The following is a 10,298-nucleotide window of genomic DNA, read 5'->3' as shown; positions in this document are numbered from 1 at the left end:
ACGGGGCGTCCTGGGAGGAGCGAGGGGACGCGGGGCGGGGCCACCTGGGAGGAGCGAGTGGACAAGGTGCGGGAAGTCCGCGTCCCAGGGCAGCTCTGGAGGAGCCCGCGGGCAGAGAGCCTCCTGTCCTTTGAGGCCGAGGTTAGAGTCCTGGGACCCCGGCGGATCTCTGCTGCTTTTACCACCCAGGCCCGCTCCAAGCGTCATGGCCCAGCCACCGGCAGATGTCAGCGAGGACGACTGTCTCCCAGAGTACCGCCACCTCTTCCGTCCGGACTTGCTCCAGTGAGCGTCGCGTCTGGGGCGCCCCAGGGAGTCGGGCAGGGGGCGGGGGCGCCTGCGGTGCGCGCGGCGGGGGACTGAGGTTTTCCTGGGATGTGTGAGGACCCCAAGCCTGGTGGTCAGGCTGTCCAGATGTCCGGGTATCCCAGCGATGCAAGTACTGGTATTCCGATCTTTGTCCGCGTGACCGTATCCTGTTTATCGATGGGGAGGTGGGGACGAGTGTCAGAAAACACAGAGCAAAGGTCAGGAGGAGGAAGAATTATTACTAGCAGCAAGTAAGGAAAAGGCGATGGCACCCCACTCCAGTACTCTTGCCTGGAAAATCCCATGGGCGGAGGAGCCTGGTGGGCTGCAGTTCATGGGGTCCCGAAGAGTGGGACACGACTAAGCGACTTCACTTTCACGTTTCACTTTCATGCATTGGAGAAGGAAATGGCAACCCACTCCAGTGTTCTTGCCTGGAGAATCCCAGGGACAGCGGAGCCTTGGTGGGCTGCCATCTATGGGGTTGCAGAGTTGGACACTACTGAAGCGACTTAGCAGCAGCAGCAAGTAAGGAGAACACTGAAGATTTTCCCCAAAGCTGTCTCTCCAAACAGCAAATTTGGGGAGGTTTTAAGCTAAGAGTGCAAGCATCTTAAGAAGGGGTTTGGGTGGTTGATGAAGTCCAAGCGTTAGTTCATTAAAGTCACAAGTGTCAGAAAAAGTTACTATCATTATCTCTGAGGTTCCAGTTAGTCAGGTGATTGAGCATTTCAAGGCTGATCTTTACCATCAAAACAGAATCAGGAAACTTTACAACCAGTATATAATTCATATCTTGGCCATTGTTACTTCTCTTGCCTGATGACAGTTGTTAGTTTCTGTATTCTTCTGAGACCTGTCGAGGACAGCACTGTGTCCAGGCTTAGATCACAGAATGGCAGGGGCCCCAATTGTCTTCTCTTATGTCAAGAAAAACCTGCCTGTTTCTCTTTCTCCAGGAATCTGCTATCCTATCCATTTAGAGGGCGGCTGGAGGAAGGCTTATGTTTTGAAAACATTTCTCATTAATTGATAGCTTTCTGCATAGAGACTTCTAGGCTGAAATCATTCTTCCCAAAGATTCAGAAAGCCGAGGAATGCAGGCCTTCAAAAGCGGCGTTTCTCGAATTTGATGCAAGTGTCCAGTGCAGAGGGTCAGTGGAAGAGCACCTCCCCCATCCCCATTCAACAGCAGTCCCTTACTCTTTTTATTTTTCATTTAAACAAATTATTTAGAATTTATTTATTTAGCTGCACTGGATCTTAGTTGCGGCATATGGGATCTAGTTTCCTGACCAGGGGTGGGCCCTATGCCCCCTACATTGGGAGCATGGTGTCCCAACCAGTGGACCATCAAGGAAGCCTGAACAGGGGCCTCTGGAAAGAGTCTCTGTTTTTTCTCTCAGGGACAAGGTGGCTTTCATCACGGGTGGTGGCTCTGGAATCGGGTTCCGGATTGCTGAGATTTTCATGCGGTAAGCAAGCGTTGCTCTGTGTGCTCCAGGCCCCATCTGGCTGCCCCCTCCTCCTTGGGAGGGGGCCTGGGATCCTGGGCAAAATGCCAGTCGGTGGTGGGAACCCCTCTAGTTCCAGGTCTGTCAGAGAACATTTGAAAGGGGTCCTGCCATAGTCACTCAGCCCCTAATAGGCCCCTGGGTCATCTGCCAGCTGTGCCTTCAGCCCTGGGCTGATGTTGAAGCCTGAGAGACCCTTGGGGGAGGGGGCCCCTTCGATTGCTGGGCAGGAGCCCTGCTGGGTGTGCTGCTTGTGTCTTGCTGCCCTCACTCCTGCTCTCTGGCTTTGCAGGCACGGCTGCCACACAGTCATCGCCAGCAGAAGTCTTGCCAGAGTATCGATGGTGAGGGGGCTCTCCTGTGCCCAGCAGACCATGGATGACTTTGGGGGCCAGGAGCCTAGGCCTGGAAGGTCTGAGGTCCTGAGGGTGATCACAACAAAACCAACCTGTCTCCCAAATATGGAGCTTCAATGGAAGTGGTCCCCAGGAACACTCGTGTTTTTACAGAATCTAATTATCAGGTCCTGCGAAGCGACCCATCTGTTGGGTGGTACTGTGGCCCCAGCAGAGATCTCTGGGCTCAACAGGTTCTTGAGGGGGGAATGTATCTCCCCTGCCATAGCTGGTCTCAGCATAGGGACTGGACATCAGCTGGAGCTGCTGTTGACCTGTGACCAGTGGCCTGGAGGGTGATGAGAGGGGACAGGGTACAGGATGTCTTAGCGTCCACCAGGGGTTGTGGCCCTGGGGAGGGCCGCTTGGCAGCTGTGCCTCCCCAGGGTGGGTTTCAGCCTCATAGTCCGGGTCCCTGGCAGAACCTGGCTCATCATCCTCATTGGATCCTGAAGGGCTGTGCCTCCAGGTGAGGCCAGCAGGCTGCTGCCCACCTCTCTTCCCGTCTGGCTTCTAGGCTGCTGGAAAGCTGGCTGCTGCCACTGGCCAGAAGTGCCTCCCTCTGTCTCTGGACGTCCGAGCTCCCCTGGCCATCGCGGCAGCTGTAGAGCAGGCCCTGAAGGAGTTCAGGAAGATTGACATTCTCATCAACTGTGAGTCCCTGTTGAGCATGACTGGGGGCTTCTGATGGGTCTGCAACACCAGACTTAGTTTGGAAGCCCTGGAACTGTCCTGGCTCCAGGCCACTGTCTCAGCCCAGCTGTGCCCCTCCCGGGTCCATGCAGCCGTTGCTCAGCAGGATGCCCTGAGAACTAGGCTGAATCACAGAGAAGGGTCACTCTCATGTCCTGAAGTTACCTGTTAAAGAAAAGGGAAGACACATTATTGTTTTAGTATAGTTTTATTTTTCAACACTTATTTATTTATTTGACTTGTGTCAGGGCTTGATGGTGGCACTCAAGCTCAGTAGTTGCAGCTTGAAGGCTTAGTTGCCCTGAGGCATGTGGGACTAGGGATTGAACCTGCGTCCCCTGTGTTTCAAGGTGGATCCTTAATCACTGGACCACCAGGAAAGCCCCTGTTTTAGTACAGTTTTAGATCCACAGACTAATTGAGCAGGTAATATAAACAACTACTCATACCATACTCCTGCCACACACACACACATAGTGTCTACTATGAATACCTTGCATTTGTTAACAGCTGTTAACTATAGTCTCTGCTTTACATTCAGGTTCATTTCTGCTGAAATTTCCTTTAGAAACTTCCAGCATGACAACATACTCTAGTAAAAATTAATTTAAAAAACCCCCCAAAATTAGTGTATTATTTTCCTGCCCCTGACAGTCATAAGCTGGGCAGCTTCAAACAGCAGAAACGCATTCTCTTATAGTCTGGAGGCCAGAGATGTGAGAGTGAGGTGTGGTGGGCCGCGCTCCCACGGGAGGCTTGGGAGAGTCTGTCCAGGGCCTGGCTTGTGGCTCCTGGGGCTGCTGCCTGGCATCCCTTGGCTCCTGGCTGCATTCCTCCAGCCTCTGCTCCGTCCCTCTGTGCACGACTGTGTCCCCTTTAAGAACAGCAGTCCTTGGGTTTAGGCCACCCTATTCAGTATCATCTCATTTTATCTTGATGACATCTGCAAAGACCGTGTTTCCACATACAGTTAAGTTTACCCGCAGTGGGCTTCCCAGGTGGTGCAGTGGCTAAAGAACCTGCTTACCAACTCAGGAGTCACAGGAGACGTGGGTTCAATCCCTGGGTTGGGAAGATCTCCTGGAGAAGGAAATGGCAACCTGCTCCAGTGTTCTTGCCTGGGAAATCGCATGGACAGAGAAGCCTGGTGGGATTACAAAGAGTTGACACGACTGGACACTCATAGCTGTGACAGGCATCAGGTGTTGGGATACACTGAAGAGTGTATCTTTTTGAAGCACACGATCCAACCCATAGCACCTGCTCTGCCCAACATTCAAGAGTTTGTCCAAAAGCTGAGGTTCCTCCCTGGCCAGCCTGGACCACCCTGAGGATGCAGATGCTTTGACTGCTCGGGGCTCCTTCCATGCGCAGGTGCAGCCGGGAACTTCCTGTGCCCCGCCAGCGCCTTGTCCTCCAACGCCTTCAAGACTGTGATGGACATCGACACCTTGGGCACCTTCAACGTGTCTCGTGTGCTCTATGAGAAGTTCTTCCGGGTAAGTGTCCCGAGGCCGGGGCCTCCTGGTCCTGACTATGCGCTCACTGCCCACCTCGTGTGTTGCAGGACCATGGAGGGGTGATTGTGAACATCACTGCAACCCTGGGCGCCCGGGGGCAGGTGCTCCAAGTGCACGCAGGCTCTGCCAAGGCGGCCGTGGGTACGGGCACCCCCCTGGTCTTCCCGCCTGGGTTCTTCCCCGTCCCCGGAGGCCGGCAATGTCCTGGTGAAGCTGTGCCCCCACCACATCCGGGCCACCCCGGAGGCCGGGCAGCCCTGCTTCTCCCTCACACGGCCTGCCTCCCCTGCAGATGCGATGACAAGGCACCTGGCTGTGGAGTGGGGCCCCCAGAACATCCGTGTCAACAGCCTTGCCCCTGGCCCCATCAGTGGCACTGAGGGGTTGCGGCGTCTGGGTAAGGCTCCCCCAGCGGGTGCTTCCCCGGGCACAGGCCCCACAGTACCTCCAGGGGCTCCCCTCCCGCTTGGCTAGGACTGGCCCGGGATCAGAGACAAGCGCTCATGGCTCCCCAGGTGGGCAGAGTCCATCCCCAGCCTGGGGACAGTTCACACAGCCCTGCAGGGGGCTAGGGGCCGGACTTGGGCAGCTGTCCCTAGAGCTAGAGCCCAGGGGCTGCTGGCCTCGTGAGCAGCACACACAGGGCCCTGCTGAAGCCTCCAGAGCCTTGCCAGGCGAGCAGGGACAAGCCTTGTGCTGGCTCCACAGTGTGGTTACTGGGCATGGCCCAGGACAATGCTGCTGGCGTCCCCAGCGTTACCGGGTGCAGCTCAGGGGAGGCTGGCAGAGGAAGGTGGCGGCCCCTGGGTCCTGGGACTTGCCTGAACCTCTTCCTCCCTCCCAGGTGCCCCGCATGCTGGCCTGAGGGCGAAGGTCCTGGCCAGCCCCCTGCAGAGGCTGGGGAACAAGACAGAAATCGCCCACAGTGCCCTCTTCCTGGCCAGCCCGCTGGCATCCTTCGTGACGGGGGCCCTGCTGGTGGTTGACGGGGGTGCCTGGCTGACGTTCCCTAATGACATCCAGTCTCTGGCAGATTTCTCATCCTCTGCTAAGCTTTAGGTGATGTCCCGCTCCCACCATCAGGGTCACCCGTGTCCTTGGCCCCCTTCCCAGACACCCACCTTGTGGCCAGGGGTCATGCGCCTTGCCCCCGGTCTCTTATGTGCATTTCTAGATGTGCTCTTGCTCACCCCGGGCTCCCTGGCTCCACACTGGACTGAGGCCTGGGTGGTCGTGCAGGCACACAGGGCATGGTGGGGGTGCTGGGAGGGCCCAGCCCCCTCCTCCTGGGTCCCCGTCACAGGGTAGAGACAGGACTTGGACTGGCTCCCGTCCCATCGGAGGTGGTTGGTCTCCTCACGAAGCTGTGGTTGGTGCCGCTTCCGGAGGGACCCCTGGGCCTGCTTGTAGGACAAGCGATGCTTGTCAGCCCTCTGGTGTGGTGGCTGGCAGACACAGTCAATAGACAGGAGTCTGAGCAAACTCCAGGAGACAGCGAAGGACAGAGGAGCCTGGAGTGCTGCAGTCCATGGGGTCGCAGAGTCGGATGTGACTTAGCATCTGAACAATAAGATGTGTTCTCGGTCCTCCAGATGCACAGAGTGGGTGGGCGGGGGTGGGGGCCGGGAGAGGAGGCAGCAAGGCCCCAAGCAGCAGGAGGGCGTGGGTGCTGGGCAGGCCCGCCAGTCGCTGGGGTGGAGAGCGCTGGGGGAGGGCGGGGAGGAGGCGGGAGGCCACCGTGTCCGCTTCAGGAGACACACAGGCCTGGTAGCCTGCTGTCATCCAGCCTGCCACTCACTCCCCCAGGGCTTGTAGGGGGCCGGCCTGGCATCCCTCGGTGCCTCAGTGACCTGGTGTCTGCTGCCGCTTCTGACAGGCAGTGGACAGCACGCTGCAGGGAACTGGTCCACAGCCCACTCTCGGACCCCAGACCTGCCACCCGCCCGCCTGCCCAGCCTGAGCGCCAGACCCAGCAGTCCCAGCCAAGCATCTGAAGAGAGACCGGCCCTTCCTCTAGAAGCGGTGCTGCACCCATGCGCCCTCCCCACGGCCCTATCTCTGCGCAGGGAAGGGGAGCCAGTGACCAGGCAGGGACCTGCCCATACACCCTCAGGCGGCCTGTGCTCCAGCACCTGGCCAGGCCCCCGGAGTGTTCCCTGGCCCAACCCAGGGTCAGCGCTGCCCTGCCTGCCCAGCCCTCACCTAGGCTGGTCTCCTTTCTCTCCTGCCTGCGTCCAGGGGGGTGCCTCCAGGTGGCTCCTGCGGCCTGGGTGGAGGAAAGAGTTTCAGGCTGTCTTCTGCTCTCCTGCTTTGAGACCTTTGCTTGACAGGAATGCCAAACCAGGAAGGCTGGAGAAGTGTGTTTGTGCGCTGCCCTGAGGCCTGTGTCCTGCATCCTCTTCCCCGGGTGTATGGGCTGCAGACAGGACCTCTGCCGGCACAGATAGGGGTGCTCCCACCTGCCCTGGAGAGGACTTAGTCCTTGGTCATTGGGGGTTCACTCTCTGGACCCTCCAGGAGGCCTGGCCCCATTGTTACCCTCCCGCAGGCCCAGGGGGAGGGGGATCTTTGGACCCTCAATTGTTCCCCAGTGACCACTCTCTGCCACACATTCAGGCCAGGCCTGAAGGAGGCTGCTTGGATCCTGGGCTTGTTTTCTGTGCTGTTAAAAACTTCAACGTACTTAGAACTGTTGGTCTGCCCTCTGGCTGGACAGGTGGCTCACTGCCCTCCTCCGCACCCCCTCCCATATCATCTATTTGCATAAGCACAGGTTCTAGAGTTTTGCCAGAAAATCCATTTCCTTAAAAAATAAACGTCTTACTATAAAATTATATATTCAGTGGACTTCACAATATTTTTAGAAGGAGAAGGAGGACACCTGGACTGGTGATCTGGGCATTGAGAGGTAGCAGTGTGTCTCCTTTTTGTCTTTTTCCTGTGAAGAGTTTAGAAAACGCTTTGCCTAATGCCCGAAATGCACCCCCCTACTCCCCGCAGATGAAGGGAGCCCAGGAGCAAGGGAAGACTGTTGGCTCCTGGGTGGGAGGAGTATCCTCCGAGGCTGGTCCTGGTGCTGCCACTCGCTCTGGGCTTGAGCCCTCTGCCCCAGGCACCCGCGCCCACCTGAGTTCCTTCCCACCCTCCCAGTGCAGGGGCAGGGAACCCAGTGGGCAGAGGGGTCTTGCTTGCCGCTTAAACAGAGGCCAGGAAGTCCACCAGCAAAGCAAGTGGGCGCTTGCCATGGCGGGAAGGCAGGTCCTGGGGAGAGGCAGTCACAGACCCCTCCTTGTGCCTGAGAGCTGGGGCCTGCTGTCCCCGAGGAGATGGAGAAGGCCCGGGGAGGCTTTCCCCCCAGCCACATCCAAGGGCCTGGGGTGCGGCGGCTCAGCTCCTGGAGGACGAAAGAGAGTGGCAGGCGGGCTCCGAGAGTGAGAGTGAGCCTCTCATTACTGCTAGTCAGGGTTCTCCAGAGAAAGGCAGCCAGCGGGATATATATAGATCCACAGGAGGAGATTTATTATAGGGACTGGCTCATGTGATTGTGGGGGCTGTGAAGTCCCATGATCTGCCGACTGCGAGCTGGAGCCCCGGGAAAGCAGATGGTGTGATTCAGTCTGAGCCCGAAGGCCCAAGTACCAGGGGCTCAACGGTCCAGGGCAGAGGGTGAGGGACTTGCCCTTCCTGTGCTGCCACTGCTGAGGGCAGGTCCTCCAGGTACTAAATCAATGCAACTCTCTTCTAGAAATACCAGGTGACCAGCCACCTGGGCATCCATCGGCCCCATCCAGTGGACCCAAAGTTATTCAGCACAGTTGCACACACTGTGAGGTCTGTCCACCAGTCTTCATCATCTGCATGTGGTGGTCAGCTCACCTGTAAGAAATTGGCCTCGCAGACTGTCCTGGGGTCCAGTGGTTAAGAATCTGCCTGCCAGTGTAGGAACACAGGTTCAATCCCTGGCCCGGGAAGATCCCACACACTGGTGGGCACAAGCCCTGTGTGCTGCAGCTACTGAAGCTGGCTCACCCTAAAGCCCGTGGTCTGCAACAAGAGAGGCCACCACACTGAGAAGCCTGCACGTCGCAACTAGAGAAAGCCCACATGCAGCAATGAAGACCCAGCACAGCCAGAATAAACTGCTAAACAACTTTAAAAAAAACCCCACTTGAAAAGATAAAGAAATCAACCTCGCTGTTCGGTTAGTCTGCCAGCCCCTGCTGTCGTCCCGCAGGTCCAGGATGGCTGTGGGGCACTTGGTCACAGGCATGCCTGGCACCTGTCACATGCTGGCTGGGCTCTGGACGGGCTGGCAAGGAGGGCCAGGTGCACATGGTGACCGGCCAACACGGGACCCAGGAGTGGCACTTGAACTTGGTGGCAATTGGCAGAGAACTAGGTTGTCCCCATCTTTAACAATCTTTAAAATTCTCTTAGAAAGATTCACTGAAACAAAGGCTCATTTTTCATGCATGAACCTCAGCTGTGGAGGCTGGTTTATAGGCCCCGCCCACTCCGAGTCCCCCTGCCGTGGGGTGAGCCTGTATGGTACATAAAAACATCAAGCCACGGCAGAGGCTGCCCACCGCCGGGGATCAGCCTTCCAGTCCCTGCTCCATGCTGCACACTCTGTTGAGTGAATATATGAATGACCCCAATTTGTTCACCCTTGTGTGGAGTCACGCTGGGTGTCCCCAAGGCATCACGCAATGAACCTCAAAATTGCCTTAAATAGGCATAGTCTTGGGGAGTTTCCCAGCCCACTCCTCCTGTTGCCATGGTAACCTGGTACCACACTGGCTTGCCCGTGTTTTATCTTGGGTCACCTCAAAAGGACTGGAGGCTGTGCAGTGCTGGTTCTGGGTCCCTGGGTGGCATCCTCCCCACTGGTCTCTGGTGGCCCAGAGGGCCCTGTGGGACCGGCCAGGGCCAGGCCACCCGAAACAGAAGGAGACTTGAGAAGCTGAGGCTGACCTCACCAGACATGGTCCGCTCACCATGCACATGGGAGCCTTTTGCCCGGTGCCCTGGCTGGGGGCCAGCGTGAGCACGACTGGCCCTCCTGAATTTCCTCTTAGTCAGAGACGTGGCCTCTCTGAGTGATGCAGGGAGAGATGCTGAGCCCTGGGCAGGGTTCTTGTGTGGTCAGACCCAGCTCACCTTGCAGTGGTCAAGCCCTCACCCGGGGCTGCATGTCCAGGCAGGCGTCCTGCTCGCCCCAGGCTCAGCCCCGAGGCCCAGTCATGCTGCAGCTGGGCAGCTGTGTCCTCTTGGGCAGGGCCGAGGGGCCCACTGGGGTGGGGGCTTCTCAGGCTGCGGAGAGGTGGGCTCCCTCAGGCATTTCCCTTTGGGCACTTGGGCCAGTCTCTGCTGGATGCTAGAGGGGAAGGAGGGGGAGATCCTGGGACCTTCCCAGACTCCGGTGGGGGGGGCATGCTCTGGAGCTTGGGGATGAAGCTGGGGGTCGGGGTTTTCCTTCTCCCACCTCCACCTGCCCTGTGAACCCCGCCTCCCCTCGCTGCCCATCTGCTCTTTGTCAGGCTCCCTGTGTGCAAGCTGTGACCCAGCCCCCTGCAGAGACAGCCAGCGTTCTTTCGGTCAGACATGGGTCCCAGTTCAGGTCAGGGTCTGGCTCTTGCTCAATAAAGGAGGCCAAGGGTTTATTTCAGGCTTCCCTTGGGGCTCAGCTGGTAAAGAATCCGCCTGCAATATAGGAGACCCGGGTTTGATCCCTGGGTGGGGAAGATCCCCTGGAAAAGGGAATGACTACACATTGCAATATATTTTTTTCCACTGCAATATTTTTGCCTGGAGAATTCCATGGACAGAGAAGCCTGGCAGGCTACAGTCCATGGGGTTGAAAAGAG

The 10,298-nt window shown here is 57.6% G+C and overlaps 1 protein-coding gene across 2 annotated transcripts; it reads left to right on the top strand.

The window, feature by feature from the left end:
* The first annotated feature begins 21 nt into the window (after positions 1-21).
* Positions 22-7,267, top strand: DECR2 (2,4-dienoyl-CoA reductase 2). Of its 2 annotated transcripts, XM_055409019.2 has the most exons (10): positions 22-285; positions 1,358-1,463; positions 1,716-1,784; positions 2,116-2,167; positions 2,736-2,871; positions 4,286-4,410; positions 4,479-4,572; positions 4,724-4,828; positions 5,276-5,490; positions 6,308-7,267. In XM_055409019.2, exons 1-9 carry the CDS (start codon positions 225-227, stop codon positions 5,488-5,490), a joined length of 963 nt encoding a protein of 320 aa, XP_055264994.2. In that variant the 5' UTR covers positions 22-224; the 3' UTR covers positions 6,308-7,267. The 2 variants fall into 2 exon arrangements, with proteins under 2 accessions (XP_055264994.2, XP_055264995.2); XM_055409020.2 differs by lacking the exon at positions 1,358-1,463 and having other exon boundaries at positions 24-285.
* The last annotated feature ends 3,031 nt before the right edge of the window (positions 7,268-10,298 follow it).

This window comes from Moschus berezovskii, chromosome 27, assembly GCF_049115385.1.
Source record: "Moschus berezovskii isolate FMDL1 chromosome 27, NW_MosBer_1.0, whole genome shotgun sequence".
Lineage (NCBI taxonomy): Eukaryota > Metazoa > Chordata > Mammalia > Artiodactyla > Moschidae > Moschus > Moschus berezovskii.
This window is presented reverse-complemented; position numbering and strand designations above follow the sequence as displayed.